The sequence below is a fragment of the Triplophysa rosa genome, linkage group LG11 (genome assembly GCF_024868665.1).
Source record: "Triplophysa rosa linkage group LG11, Trosa_1v2, whole genome shotgun sequence".
NCBI classification, from domain to species: domain Eukaryota; kingdom Metazoa; phylum Chordata; class Actinopteri; order Cypriniformes; family Nemacheilidae; genus Triplophysa; species Triplophysa rosa.
In genome coordinates this window covers 2950878-2966106 of record NC_079900.1, presented here as the reverse complement: position 1 = coordinate 2966106, position 15229 = coordinate 2950878, and the positions used below count along the sequence as shown (strand labels likewise).

The 15229-nt window shown below is 37.0% G+C and overlaps 1 protein-coding gene and 1 long non-coding RNA gene across 7 annotated transcripts; one reads left to right on the top strand and one right to left on the bottom strand.

The window, feature by feature from the left end:
* Positions 1-3789: 3789 nt before the first annotated feature.
* Positions 3790-7685, bottom strand: LOC130561884 (uncharacterized). Of its 6 annotated transcripts, XR_008963876.1 has the most exons (8): positions 7511-7685; positions 6949-7025; positions 6393-6476; positions 6096-6189; positions 5566-5593; positions 5254-5433; positions 5078-5164; positions 3794-4677 (listed from the first exon to the last, which is right to left on the bottom strand). It is a non-coding gene; the product is annotated as an uncharacterized LOC130561884 (long non-coding RNA). The 6 variants fall into 6 exon arrangements; XR_008963872.1 differs by having other exon boundaries at positions 3790-4677; positions 6393-7025; XR_008963875.1 differs by lacking the exon at positions 6949-7025 and having other exon boundaries at positions 7511-7623.
* A 360-nt stretch (positions 7686-8045) lies between these two features.
* On the top strand, positions 8046-15209 carry LOC130561865 (cytochrome P450 2K1-like). The gene is made up of 9 exons (XM_057346481.1): positions 8046-8260; positions 8951-9113; positions 10072-10221; positions 10298-10458; positions 10562-10741; positions 10813-10954; positions 11061-11245; positions 11310-11451; positions 14824-15209. The coding sequence occupies exons 1-9, from the start codon at positions 8054-8056 to the stop codon at positions 15030-15032; spliced, it is 1539 nt and encodes a 512-aa protein (XP_057202464.1). The 5' UTR covers positions 8046-8053; the 3' UTR covers positions 15033-15209.
* The last annotated feature ends 20 nt before the right edge of the window (positions 15210-15229 follow it).

Sequence of the window (15229 nt, the reverse complement as noted above, 5' to 3'; positions counted from 1 at the left end):
AATTGAAAAAGTTGGAAATATTGTCCTGAAAATAAAAGATTTCTGGACTCTGGGTCTCAGTTGGAGGCAACAGTGAGTCAAAATATATTACCTTTTATACCAATGTCAGTGACTATTTAACTCACCTCAGTTTTTATCATTTTGTAGATTGCCTCCCATTGGTGGCTAAGGAACGGGAAAGTTTTATTAAAGACACTAGAAATAGAAATAGACATAATTGTCCAATGTGTATACACATTTGCAATGGTATGTAATGTTATAGGGAATGGATGTGTGGACAGCTGATGTATGTTTTGGTTACCCGGTTGCCTCCAAATAATCTGGACCCAACATCGTCCTTTCCCATAAGGCACTGCAGTGACAAATTGAATTAAAACTGACCAAAAGCCTTTTTATTAACAAATCTATTTTTAAATTATCTGTAGTACTGCACTGAATTAAGAGGATCTGTCTTCTTTCCTGCTTGGAAGCCATGCACTGGATGTTATGTGTAAATTGGAATTAGGTTACTAAAAACAACTTCTATGTAAATAAATGTAAAAATAACTTACTAACTTTGTTGTCTATAATTTTCCTGCATTTGAACTGTCACAATTTAGAATGACCAATTTAATGTTCAAACTTAACAGCACTGTATTTCCCAGGTCATGAAGCCGAAAGATAGGCAAATGTACTATTTAGATTCAACCAATCCCTATGGGTTGGGTAATACATGATATGTGCAAGTTTTTAGGTGCCTTAAATATTTATAGACATGAAACTGTTCCAAGGTTCATTGTTCATAGTTCACCGTTCAAGGTTTGCCTTCAAGGTTCTTGCATGCTGTGATAATGGTTTTATTCTCTAAAGGACCCAGTTACTGGGGACTACTGTTTTTGCATGGATTCAGTGATGAATGTACATTTTGTATTATAATACAATATGTTGTTATTTGTCTGTTTCAGTAAAATGACTGCTAAAATAAAAGATATCAAATGAAATTATAGTAACAAAAAGTGTGGGGAAGCAAAATGGTTGTGATAAACTAAAGAGCAAAAGAGGAAAGCTCCCAAGCCACCGCAGTCCTGACACCACTGGCAGCGAAGCTCCTTATGTGCCAGACCTCAGGCGTTCACCAGAGGGGTATTGCACAAAACCAAGATAAGGGATTAAGCTGGGATTTTCCAGTTATCCTGGATGAATTTAGCCCTGACTCCGTTGCATGAAAGCCAGGGGGTGGCCAATGGTGGCCAAGGCCACCATAAATTAATCTTTGGCCACCCCCTCCGGCACTCCCCTACCGCTTTGCCGGCAACTTTTTTGCGGAACCATTTCTGTACACAGTTGTTCACATATGGACGCATTTCAACAACGCACCTCAAACAAGTACTTCTCCACCCAAACTGAAGGTGGCGGTAATACACAACTTTAATTTCAACCACCAACACAATTATAGAAGAAGAAGTAGTGTTGTTGTTCGCGTGTGCTCCAACGGACTTTGCGCGTGCAGTAGGAGGACTGTGTGTTTCCCGCCGCGAGAGAAGAGGTCACATGTAAGTTAACAAGAAGAATTAAGTTTATTCACTATGTTTGAAATGTTTCTTGTCTTAATGTATGTATATTATGGCTGGCGTGCTGAAGTTGAAACAGACATGGTAAAGTTTGCCAAGTTAATTTAGGCTGTTAACTTTGCAGTATGAAAGTCGCAAGCTATAAACAGTTTCACTGTGTCAGTGTCATTTAAAATAGCGTTGTAGAAGGCCATTAAAAGTAAAGTCAACTTTCAGTGCTGATTTAGCTTAATGGTGGTGGTCTGTCTGTGTCATATCCTTGAAAGGGAATTAAAATGTTTTGTTGGCAGTTGGCAGCCAAATGATAATATGCAAAGTATTGCAAAGGAATATTTTTGAAATGCTTGCCCATAATGTTAAGGTTACTATATTTTGTTTTTTCTGTGATATTGTAATGTTTATTTGATAAAAGTGCATTCTGGTATATTCTTATGTCATGTAAATTGTCATTATGATGTGAGCTTTATCACCAATTAAAAAGACACCACCTTCTGCAATGCCACACTGTTTCAGATCTTTTTTTTTTTAATCAGTTTAGTAATACATTAAAAAGCTTATGTGGATCTTCATGATGTAATTCTACATGGCAATCACTGCCTGTTTAAGTAAATGAGTGAGTGACTAAGAAACACTACTAGATCCACAGTGACTTGCCACATAGGAAAAAAAAGATGATATCAGTTTCTGTGCTACCCCTGTGTGAGCTATGGTCTCAGTCTGGCCACCCCTACGAAAATTGTCTGGCTCCGCCACTGATGAAAGCAGGCCAAATGAAGCTAAATTGAGTTGCTATGGAGATTTATTCTTTGCTCCAGAGCAGGCTAACAACCGGGCTAAAATTGATCCTAGTGATTTATCCGTCTGTTCCGCTGTCAATCCTACTAGAAATGAATGTGTTTTACAGTCACTCCATGGTGTTCTGTAAATATGTTGCATCCTTTTCATTTTCCTGCATTAAAATAATAGATATAACGTTACTGTCATTCATCGTATGCCTCCTGTTATTTTATTGTGATTACGAAGAGTGCTGTTATTTTTAAACCGTGCAACGGACTAAGCTGGGATGCATTAAAGGCAGGGTGGGTGATCCTGTCCAGAAACATTTTTTGTCATGTTGGTTGGAAATCTCTTTACATCCTGATAGCAATCAAGAAGTATAGTGGTCAAATAATATTTTTATAATTATATATTGTCTGTGAAAGGCGTAGGACCAAAAAACGTTCGCCAAATCAAAACGTTCTGTCAGAACGCTGTGACTGGTCATGTGTAAATTTTCAGCCAACGTATTTTGCATACCACTGCACACCCTGTTCACGCAGACATCATATGTCATCAGCGCCGCATCGCGCTCATGTCCGCTGTGTCAATGTATGGAGAATGGCGGACAATCAGCAACAATCAACCTTTCCTGCGGAACCGACAACAAGTAAATCTACAAAACAAAAGTCCATTTTTGAAAAAGCAGTGACGAAAACACGTCTGGATCATGAGAGGAAAAACTCGAATTAACATCGGTTCAGCTTTTATACGATGAAAAACAGCTCCGGCAGGCAAAGGGTCTGAAAGACGATACCATGGTTGTCAGTATATGTGATTTTGCAAATGTTACATTCACATGAACTTTATATTCAATTTATTTTGAATTCTGAAAAATAAAGATATTTGACATTGAACGTCTATACTCTGTGCCTGTTTGTTATAAAATCAACAGATATTGAATATGCAGATATTATGAACATTAAGTAAAAATGATATCTAGTAAAATAGAAACCACTATGCAATTAATAACTTCATAAAACTGTAGGTTATGTATTTCCTAGCGTTTTCTAGATATTGTACACAAGTCACCGAAATCTACACAGCAAAATTGCCGGTGTGAAAGAAACACCCAGTGTCACATTTAACACCGGAAAAGTGTCTGTGTCCACACTATGGGGTGTAAATGTTACACTTTTGATAGTGTTAACTTTTTTACACCCAATTCATGTAACTTTAACAGTGTTGTTAAATGTAAAACCACCTCAACACTATTCAATGTTATTTTTGCACTATACTGGTGTTAGCATACAAATACAGTGTTAAAAATGAACATTCCTCTTTTTACATCAACACCAGTGTAATGTAAATTCAACAATGGTGAGTGTTCAAAATACTAATTATTGGCAGTACTTTCGTTGCTTTAAATAGTATTTCTGTTAATACTCAAGTGATTGCAAAAAGGACAAATATTAGCAAGTACTGCAAAACCTCTTTTTATTGAAGTACACCAGATTTAACATTCACAATCAAATACATAATTTACTGCATATTAAAAAAAACTACAATATCTCAATCGCCCATCACAATAATACAAACATTGTCCATCAGGTCTATTATCATACGCTCAAAAAAGAAAATGGAAAAAAATAGTAACCACCTCAACACATACTTAAATACACTGCAGTTATGATACTGAATAAAAATGCTTGCTTATTCTTTACAAGAAAACCGATCATCTTACAGAAATCAGACATTTCATTTTTCAACAGCAAAGCAAACATTACTCAGGTATTCAGTTCCATAGTTTTCAACCCAAGATATAGTAGAAAAAGATGACACGCACACACAAAGTTTTAGTTAAAACTACCTTCCAGACTGCAATCTGAGATTTCATTAACAGGTCCGAACTAAAATCTTCTAAAATAAAAACTCAAACAATAATCTATACCCTGTTAATACAGTAAAGAATACAATGTTCAGTGAGTATTAGACCAGAAGAATTAAGAACAGGGTCATTGCATGATCATGAGGATGACAAGTTCTGCCATTGCACTAAATGTTCTGAAATAAGGTTGAACCTCAGTTTTGCATTCTCACTTGAGTTTTCTTGACCCCTTGGACTTCAATTCCATGCACGGTTGTTTGAATAAATGTGTAGAAATTTAAGAAGGCCTCACCATAAGACAGCAAACACAAAGAGTGCCTTAAAGAGTTTGTCCAAGGCTGCAGCAGGAGCCTGGATCATGCAGGGGACTCTTTCTGGTCCAGGATGATGTAGAACTTCCGGATGCTACATTTCCCCAACGTAGAGAAGGAAGGTCTGGGTCAGTCCAACTCGCTTAATGAGCATATTAATGCTCATCCCCACCTGTGTGTACATAGCAAAACATTTTAAAGAGTGTGTTTATTCAGATATTCTAGGTGTCATTTAACACAAAAGTTTCCCTTCCTTAAACGTAGGTGGGGCACATGTACAAGTCTTGAAGATTGGTAACGTTTTACAATGAGCTTCAATATATATTTGAAAACAATCACATGTTTTTACAACATGTGTTAATCTTAAAACAAGTTTCTTTTCAATTTCAAAACAATTTCCTTCATTGTTAATTAACCAATGTTCATTTACACAATATTAGAATATATTACTATATTTCTGTTAAAATCAACCTATCAAAATATTCATCAACCTGTACATGATGAAGAGAGAGAGAGACAATGCAAGAACATACTAACTAACTGCAGACTAAAACAAATCTAAAAACAAGCACCTTCATAAACGTCACAGCATGATCTGGGCAGTTTCACCGTTTACCGTTTGAGGCGAGAGATGAAGGAGCAAGAGAGCCGCCACATCACTGTCCCATCCAGAATAAACACACAAACACACACAACCCATGGGTATACAGTTTAACTTCAAACCATTGAAAAATCTATGAATACTTACCATAATCAGACTGCTGCTGACCAGATAAAAGGTTGTTAACATGTGCAACATGTCATAGGTTTTGATGGTCAGCAATTATTTTGGATGTTCCTGTAAAACGTTTCCATTTTTAAAATAATTCTGTCTGAGATGAGATGTCATCTCCAAAGAGAGCCTTATATATTACCAAAGATCGTCAATCTATTAAAGACAAAATGATGTTAACGTTAAATATACACACACTTAGAATATTAAAAACATTGTATTCAAATATTTTATATTCTCAATATTTTAACAGTTCTTGCCGAGAAAGTGCATTGATGTACTGCATACTTGTATATCCAGACATGGTGGGATCCTCCTGACACAGCATAACAAAAGGAAACGTTACAGATAAAACTGAACTGTGATCAAATAACAGTGATGTGCTAGATGCTCTGCATATTTACATAAATAAAATGAACATGAGTATTCTGTCACCTATAACTCACCCTCAGATTGTTCCAAACCTGTATAATTTAATTTGTTCGGCTAAACACAGAGAAAGATATTTGGAAGAATGCCAGTAACCAAACAGATCTCATCCTCCATTTACTGCCATAGTAGGGAAAATAAATACTATGGGAGTCAATGGGGGATGAGACCTGTTTGGTTACTGACATTCTTCTGAATATCTTCTTTTGTGTTTAGCAGAACAAAGAAATGTATACAGGTTTGGAACAATCTGAGGGTGAGTAAACGATGACAAAAACCTAAAAATAAAATATTCCAGCTCTCAATATTAAAGCGTACATCTTTTGACACATTACTGGTGATTATTCTTAAAGCAGTCTTTTGCAAGCATTTGAAGAGTGTACAATTACCGTGAGGTCTGAACTTTGATTCTACCGATGAAAATGATGACTCGGGGCATCCATCAGGATCCAGAGAACTCTGCCTCAGCTTGGAGGACATCATCTTTAAATCAAAAACAGGTGGACTCTCAATAAGATAGCATAAGCATTCAACAATATTAAAAATAACAAAAACTCCTATCCCTGCTAACTTTAAGATGCTATTATCAAGTATTCAGCAATAAGACTTTGGGATGATCGGCAGCAAGTCATGTGAGTTTCCATACAAAATATGGAAAAAAATCCTAAATGTTCTCACAAACTCACCAAAAATATCAGCATCCACATCAACTCCAGCACAATCTTTTAGGAGCACATTGGTTTCAGGTGGCAAGTGGAGCTTGTATGAAGCTTAGAAATGAAAGAAACAGTGTTCAGTGTCATGTCAACAAATTGAAACAATACATTTTTGTTTACCATTTTCAAATGCTAGTGATACTGTCAAATTTTATTAAAACACACTAAAAAGAATAATTGCTTAACCATTCCGATAAGATAACATAAGAGTGAACTTAAATGGTAGATAAATACAACGTAAGAGATGCAAATAAGAAGTTTAATTTTAACATTACCACATAACACATGCAGAAAACCATGCGCCTGTCACGCACGTGTTAGCTGTAGCTTATTTGCCATGCTCGTTAGCTAATGGCGACAGGAAGAGCTAAAATAATACATGGATTATACAGTTTATCAATTGACCAAGCCATCAAGCTTTGCTTACAAAATATATATGATGCTTATAAAGCGTTAGCTTGATATTATTTCTCCTGTCTGCGTCGCAGGTGCTGTAAATCAGCAGTTAGAAAGCCGCTAACTTTACCTCTGCACCCATCCAGCGCGGTTGATCCACCAATTATGATTAACAAAACGACAACGTCAATGGTCAAACACCATAAACTGGATGGAGGAGAGGAGATTGTGGCATTTAACGCATATTTTACGATGCATGTAGCACATTAGCCTACGTTACCTCGAACCAACAACATGATGTCTGAATGTGTTTTTCCATACTTTCATACAAACTGAACAGCTATCAGCTTGTTGTTGTGCATATATAAACGAACAAATATGATAAATATGTCATTCATTTTACCGCCAATTTTAGGCCTATTTTTTTCTCGTGTACATAACTTATACTTATGGCTTAAAACAGTTTTATACTAACAAACTAGTTCGTCCTCTCGTTTAATTAAGTCGTGGCCGTGTTTAACGATGGTTTAAAACACGGCAATTAACAGTTTAGCACAACGTGGCGATTTAACGTTAACCAGACTTTAAAACAGTTGCAAAAGAAATTAAAGTGGTCACCATATCAAATTTTTCTGCATTTCGTGCATTCATTTGGTTTAATAATAATTATCATGCAATAACATCTGATTTACCTGCTGTCTTCTCGTCCTCGTGCAAAATAAAATGGCGGCCTTCAGACAGGTGGCAGTCATTCAGTGGAGGCGTGGCCTGATTTGAGAATACGCTCTTGTTTCACACACATACCGTCTTGCAGAAAACAATGGTAGTGTAGTTTTATTACTATATAGTGTTAAAATAATGTCAACACTGGGAATTCAACACCGTCCCTGAAAATTTGACACCAGCGATTTTGCTGTGTATGTGAAAAGAAGAACATAAGCAACAAAAACTGTTGGTAATGTGATCTTCGAACCAACGTTAGTTGGTTTGCCTTAATTTCCGGCATGAGACTGGTGGTCTGGATCGTGTGTCTTAAAATGAGTGGCTGCGTGCCTGCAGCTGGATACTATTGTGCTCCAGTGGGGCGTTCCTCCAGTGCGTCACGTCACACGATGTTGTGTGTTGTGAACATGTTCAGTCTCTCTTGGCTCCTCCCGTCATGTTGTAAACATCCAAATCGTTTCCTGGCAGAAATACTCTTGTGTTGAGTTTGTTGTGTGGTAATCTCATTCATCATGGCTGTAGTGGAAACACTTCTCCTGCACGTTTCCACCACAGGTGCTTTGCTCGCTGCTCTCCTGACGCTTTTGGTTATTTATCTGTTTTCCTTTGCCTCCAGATCTCCGGAAGAAGATAAAGAACCTCCAGGACCCAAACCGCTACCGCTGCTGGGAAACCTGCACCTTCTGGACCTCAAACAACTTCATGTGAGCCTCTGGAATGTGAGTCGGTTGTTCCAAACGTTTCTTTAGGTAAAAGAAAATCCTTGTGGGTTTCTCGTAGAGTTTTGAGAAGGTCACAAGGGACATTGTCTGGGAGATGTTTTGAATGTCTTTATTGAAGTCTTGCAAGTTTGCAAGACACAAAGCTTTATTTTGTCCAAAGCTGCCCTCAGGTAAAGCAACATCTTTACTTAGATTAGGAGGGACTGGGGATTACGTTTAAAGAAGTACAAAGAAGTTTGTTCTTATGTTACGTACCGTATGTATTTTTCACCGCTGGAAGTAATAATGCATTTGCCTTGTCATGTTACTAAACATTCACTTCTTTTTTATGGATAACATATTACAGGCATGCATGTATTCAACACACTGTCTATGAAACGTTAATCCAGCATTGTGTAAATGCTCCGAGAGAAAACAAATCCATCCAACAAAGTCTGTTTTATTGCTGTTTTTGAAAGGATCATGATTATAGTTAAAGTCTTGGCTGGGACAGATCAGCGTGAATCTTTAATAAAAAATAATTAAATACAATGTATTAAAGGCTCTCACAGGTTCAAATCCATGAAAGAGTAGAAAAGAGTAAAGAGCTTAAGGCCTCGCCTGCACAGGACAGACGGGTTTTGGAGAATAGATGTTTGTCAATGTTTACAATGTTTTACTTGTTCTTGTTCACTTCTACCGTTTTAGTTATCCAAGAAATATGGTTCCGTGTTCAAAGTGCATTTGGGATCCAAGAAGGTGGTGGTTCTGACCGGATTCAAAGCAGTTAAACAAGCACTTGTGAACCAGGCTGAAGATTTTGGCGAAAGAGACATAACGCCTGTTTTTCAAGACATAAATGAAGGACACGGTAACGAATGGGGGGTCCCCCAATAAGACTTTTTTTTTGGTGGGGGTGGGGGTTAGTATCGCAATATACAATTTATACAAAATACACAATATATTTGATCATAATATGCATAACTATATACTATTTATTAAAAACAGGCTTACATAAAAGAACAGGCTTCTTTTACTGTATTTTGGATCAAATCAATTTAGGCTTCGTGAACAGAAATGACTTTTGAACAGTAGTGTATGTCCAACAGAATAATTCTAGCATTATTTACCAATGTAGTATTTACTATTTTCCCTAAAAACAACTGGATGATTGACACTTTGTGATAATAACGTGTGTTCCAAAAGACGTGAATCTGTATATTTGGAAAATTTCCAAAAAGGTTTCACAGATAATGATTGCGTATCAATGATCCGTAGACGTGTGAGCAGTGTTGGGTGTAACTAGTTACAAAGTAATTAGTTACTGTAATTTAATAACGTTTCCCTTGAAAAAGTAAAGTAAGGGATTACTCTTATTTTTTCTCTAATTTAATTAGATTTGCTAGGTGTTATAATTGAACTAAATACTGTGTAATATAATTTTGATGTTGTTTCCACTATTGAATATAAGTCTAACTTGAAAATGTATGCTTTAATATATCCTTCTTACATTTGTATACTTTGGTCAGTTAATAAGAATAATTTGTGTAGTTATTTATTAATTATTTGAATTAATTAAATAAGCCGTTTCATGTCTATCCTTGAATCAATTCTAATCAAGGTTGATCTAGGTTGATGTAGGATATATAAAGTAATTAGTAATAAGTAATTCAATACTTTTTGGAGAGAGTAATTTGTACAGTAATCTAATTAATATGTAATTAGTAACTAGTAATTAATTACTTTTCAGAGTAACTTACCCAACACAATCACTAGATCAATTCATTTTTCATGACTACAAACTGAGAGAGAGCAATGTTTCTCTGCAGGAATCATCTTTGCAAATGGTGACACATGGAAAGAGATGAGAAGATTTGCTCTTTCAACCCTTCGAGACTTTGGTATGGGAAGGAAACTGAGCGAAGAGAAGATTGCGGAAGAGACGCGGTATCTGCGAGAAGTATTCGAGGCGTTCCAAGGTAAAGCGACCGCTTATGTCTACATCGTACAGATTGTTGAAATCAGACAGCGTTTTATAGTCTGTTCTCTGTGCAGGAAATCCTTTTGATACAACCCAACCAGTAAATTATGCCGTTTCCAACATCATCTCGGCTATTGTTTATGGAAAACGGTTCGAATATGACGACCCGAAATTTACAAAGATGGTGAACACGGCAAACCTGAACATCCGCATGCTCGGCTCCGCTGTCATACAGGTTCTCTATTTGTTTATGGGGGTCTTCATCTAGTTGTATTCTGATTATTCAGACATTGAATTGCATGTTTTTTACTGATGTTTGTGTCTTTCTTATCGTGCAGATCTATAACATGTGTCCAGCGCTTGGGCCTTTGCTGACGACTTGGAAACTGCTCATGAAGAATATGGAGAGCAACAGGACAGAAATGCAGGGGCTGGTGAACCGTTTACGAGAGACCTTAAACCCTACAGACTGCAGAGGATTAGTCGACGCCTTCCTCATCCGCAAACAAAGCATAGATGTAGAATATCGTGCATTCTTACGTTTGAAATATGTATTCTTTCCCTCATTAAAAACACATTCCTCCAACAGGAATCTGGAGAAAGCGATTCCCAATTCCACGATCGGAACCTGCTCATGACTGTGTCGAATCTGTTTGCAGCTGGTACGGACACCACCGGCACGACGTTACGCTGGGCTCTGCTGCTCATGGTCAAATATCCTCACATACAAGGTCGTATAAAGGTCAAACCGCTCGCGTCTGAATAAAGTCACATTTGTTTCCTATCAAATGTTATAAGAAGTCTTACTGATGGGTGGGTGGTCTTTTGGGTCTGTAGATCGGGTTCATGAAGAAATCGACAGGGTTCTGGCTGGACGTGAACCCGTTACAGAGGACAGGAAGAATTTGCCGTACACAGACGCTGTGATCCATGAAACCCAGAGACTGGCCAACATAGTGCCCTTGAATCTGCCACATATGACCAGCTGTGATGTTCACTTCAATGGATACATCATTAAGAAGGTCAGTTCTGCTTGCACTTTACTGTGTGCGTTTTCCAGCTCAACGTCGTTTTTCTGAAATCTAGGGGACTTGCGTTCTGCCGCTGCTGACGTCTGTTCTGAGGGACGAGAGCGAGTGGGAGACGCCCAACACTTTTAACCCTGCACACTTCCTCGATGAGAAGGGTCAGCTGAAGAAACGAGAGGCCTTCATGCCCTTCTCTGCAGGTATCAGACAATGCTGTTGAGACTCAATAGATCTGAATTAGTTTTTGTAAACATTTTCAAGCACAGAGTGATCCACATCACCAGAATAGCCGTTCTCTGTAAAAAATTCTTTGCTGCCTTAAATTTTAAGTAGAATCAACTTGGCTATTTTAAGTTTTGGCATAAGAACATAAGCAGTTGAAATGCCTCGGCCATCGGTTTCATTCGTTAGGTATAGTAAAAACATGCAATGAAGCTAACAAACGTATAACTGACAAATCCCAACAGATTCCTCTAAACAAAAGGCATGTCATTTGTAAATATTCACAAAACAGTGACAAACAAAACAACTTCTGAAAGACGTAAGTGTAAAGCCTGACAACTTTGTACTGACTAAACGCAAATGTTGAAACTATACAAAAGGTTTACAAGAACAACTTAAGATATGTAAAAAATGTGTGTGACATTCACATGGTGAGGATACAAACTGGTGCAGTAAAACAGGTACAGTATGTTTTGCATGTCAAAAAGTTTTGAGCAAAACTGTTGATAGTGAGAGATCCACGTTGCGTACATGTTGTGTATTTGAGGGTATAGTATTAGGATTAAATCACATACTCTTTTCCTAATGCATATCTATATAATCGGACAACATGGTAACACAAAACGTATATTCATCCTTCAAGTAATTAGCTCTTTATCAACTGATTCATTTACTGAAGCACTGGTTTATAGAGATGTTAATAGTGTATCTATATGACTAAACCCTTCCTTACCTCAAGTAACATGTAAGATTTGGGTTGGGTAATGCACATGGAGTTAGCATTTGTTGCTGCAGGTCTACACCACTGAAAGACATAAGGTGTAGGTCAATTAAAATGCTACTGATATGCATGTTTTGCCAGTACTTAGGGCAATGAAGAAAAGAAGATGAAAACACCAAAACATTTGTCTAAATAAGATCAAACTAGGCTAAAAACTAGAGGTAACATCCAATCTTTTAAATGAAGAACTTTCTAAAAGCTGAAACCAGAGCACATCTTGGGAGCTCTATATGTTTATTAAACATTTAAAACACCATTTACAGCGTTTCACAAGACACAATGTCTGCAGAAGTTCCCCATTTTCCTGCATGCTATAGCCATTTTTAGTTTATTTGTACGTTTGTTAGAATTTTAAGTCTAGATTTTTACATGTAAAAGATATTCTTAAATGTAACTACATTTTACCACTTACGTGTAATTCACAATCCGGCACACAATCTGTCAGATCTGTCTGTAAAAAAACATAAAAAGCATTTTACACATACAGAAAAATACAGTGGTACTTATAATACTTGCAGAGGGGACTTCTCTTGCTATTATTTTTAATACGTTCAGTTGGTTTGTGTCAGAAAATAAAAGTATATTCAATACATGTTTTGAGGGAAAAGCGACCATAAAAGGCTGACACTGAAATAAAACAAGCCCAGTTGATTCAGCTTATACTTTGTTCGTGTAAAGTTTAGATCTGAAGCAAACTGTTAAAAAACATTTAACCATTTGTTTAACACTCATAATAAAATAAAAACCATTCAAATAATGTAAAACAGAAACACTCACTATTTAGACTGCTTGGGTTTCTTTGCTATCAGATGTACAACACAAACTAATGGCAATGAAGAGGTTTGAAACTAAAAAGAAACAGTTACTATAGTCTCAGTTTGTTGCAGGCTCATGAGTTAAGCTGTGAAAAGTGGATGCGGGGGTGTTTGAGTCCCCCAAAAAACTCTTCAACCTATTACCATAAACACATCCTTAGCTACAACCCTTTTAACAGAAGCTACAATTAAAACCCCACCGTTGTGATGCGAAGAAGTTATTTGACTGTTCTACATTTTTAAAGAATACGGTAATCAATCTTGAATTTTGAAATGAGTGCTAAACAATTGTATTTTGACCTAGGGTTAGAAATAAACTAGGGGATAGTACTTTCCTTCGTGTAGATCTTGAGATATCATCTGAAACTAAACATTTATTAAATAAAACAGTGTAGAACTAAACAAAATGAAGATGACGATATTTACTAGTTTTTTTCTTATTCCTGGTTTTAAAACGTTTAACCCATGTGGGACATGTTTGATTTTTTATGCCAAAAAGATCAAATAGAGTCATTAACACAAACATTAAAGATTTTCCTTCACACCAGATCGTAGACACCCATCCATGCAGAAGGAAATCAAGACATGGTAAAAACCATGAATGAAATCTTTTACATCTCTTATTCACTAAAACTTTGTCAGAGCATTTTGCAATATGTTTAACAACATATGGTTACACTCATCCGTCAAAGAACATATCAGGGTATGTCCTTGAATCAAATGTAGTTTATGCCATAATTATAAAAATTGTGGACCCAAACACAATCATTTGGCAGATAAAAGGCTTAACACTACAACTCTCTTTTAGAAGAAAACCTCACATACATAAACATTAAATCTCTCATTTAAAAACACACCCGTCAGGTTTCACACCGTAGGTTGTCAGGCCATGGGGTAGATAGACAACTACAGGGGGTACAACAACACCGCCATAAAATATAATCTGTCAAACAAGACTGACAGATCATAAAAACCCTGCCTAATTTGATTGACATGGGATAGTAGGGGGACAGTCACACTTTGATAAGATTGCAGACCTCAAGTCTCAATTCACTCATTTGCATGATAAAAGCAATAAAACAAGGAAACAGCACTCTTAGAAGAAAAACCCACGTAAATATTTATTTGATCTCTCTAATTTACAAACACATCCGTCTCTCACAAATAGCCTATAGTAAAACCAAACAGGCTGAAAAACACACTTTTTTGATTAGGGAGTGATGAGGGGGGGGGGGGTGTAGGTAGTTAGACCCACTGAAGGAAGGGTGGGGGGACAGAGGATCCCCAACAACAGCCATAAAACATAAATGTCATCAGGATTGACAGGCCATAAAAGTCACCATTTGAGTGACTGGTTGACAGACCTTTGACAGGTGGGGTCATAAATCAATCAAACTTTTGACACAAGGTGTATGATTATACTACTGGCCTGGACTTCAGATCAAGCTGAAATTACGACTGCCACTAGGGGGCAAACTCCAACAGTTGTAAGACTGCAGTTTAAGAGAGAAAGTCACAAAGAGCAGTTAAAATCCCTGGTTGATATAATTTTGAGTTCCTTTGTTCCTTACGAAAGGTAAAGTCAATTTAAGCCAGTGAGATACTGTAACCCATGCAGTGTACTTGACTTTTTGTAAATGTAATGTCATCCATGAATACAGAACATACTGTGCACGTTATACACATACTGTAAAAATAGTGCAGTCATGCCATAGGCCTATGCCATTCCAAACACATTCGCTCTTATCTTTTAGGGCGCAGGGCGTGTTTAGGAGAGAGTTTGGCCAGGATGGAGCTCTTTCTGTTTTTTACGTCCCTGCTTCAGCATTTCCGCTTCACTTCTCCACCCGGAGTGTCTGAAGACGAGCTGGATCTCACGCCAGTCGTGGGTCTCATCTTAAACCCTTCACCTCACAAACTGTGTGCAGTCAGTAGGGCAGAACAAAATACAACTACAGAATAATAACGAGTCAAAATATACATTTTATTTTTTTCAAATTGGCACACATTTTCATTCCTTATGGGTCTAATTATTGTAAAGATATTTGCTATCAGCTGTTGGCTTTAAAGTCTGTGTATTTTCAGTTGTTGTAGAATGTATGTTTCTTTACCAAGATGCAATAAAATGTTGTTTAAATCAGTTTTGTTTGGATTTTGATG

Excerpts from the sequence above, each read along its gene's own strand:
- LOC130561865 (XM_057346481.1), top strand. The coding sequence starts at position 8,054 with ATGGCTGTAGTGGAAACACTTCTCCTGCACGTTTCCACCACAGGTGCT. Across the intron at positions 10,742-10,812 it reads TCCGCAAACAAAGCATAGAT|GAATCTGGAGAAAGCGATTC; the intron begins GTAGAATATCGT and ends TTCCTCCAACAG. Across the intron at positions 10,955-11,060 it reads CAAATATCCTCACATACAAG|ATCGGGTTCATGAAGAAATC; the intron begins GTCGTATAAAGG and ends TTGGGTCTGTAG.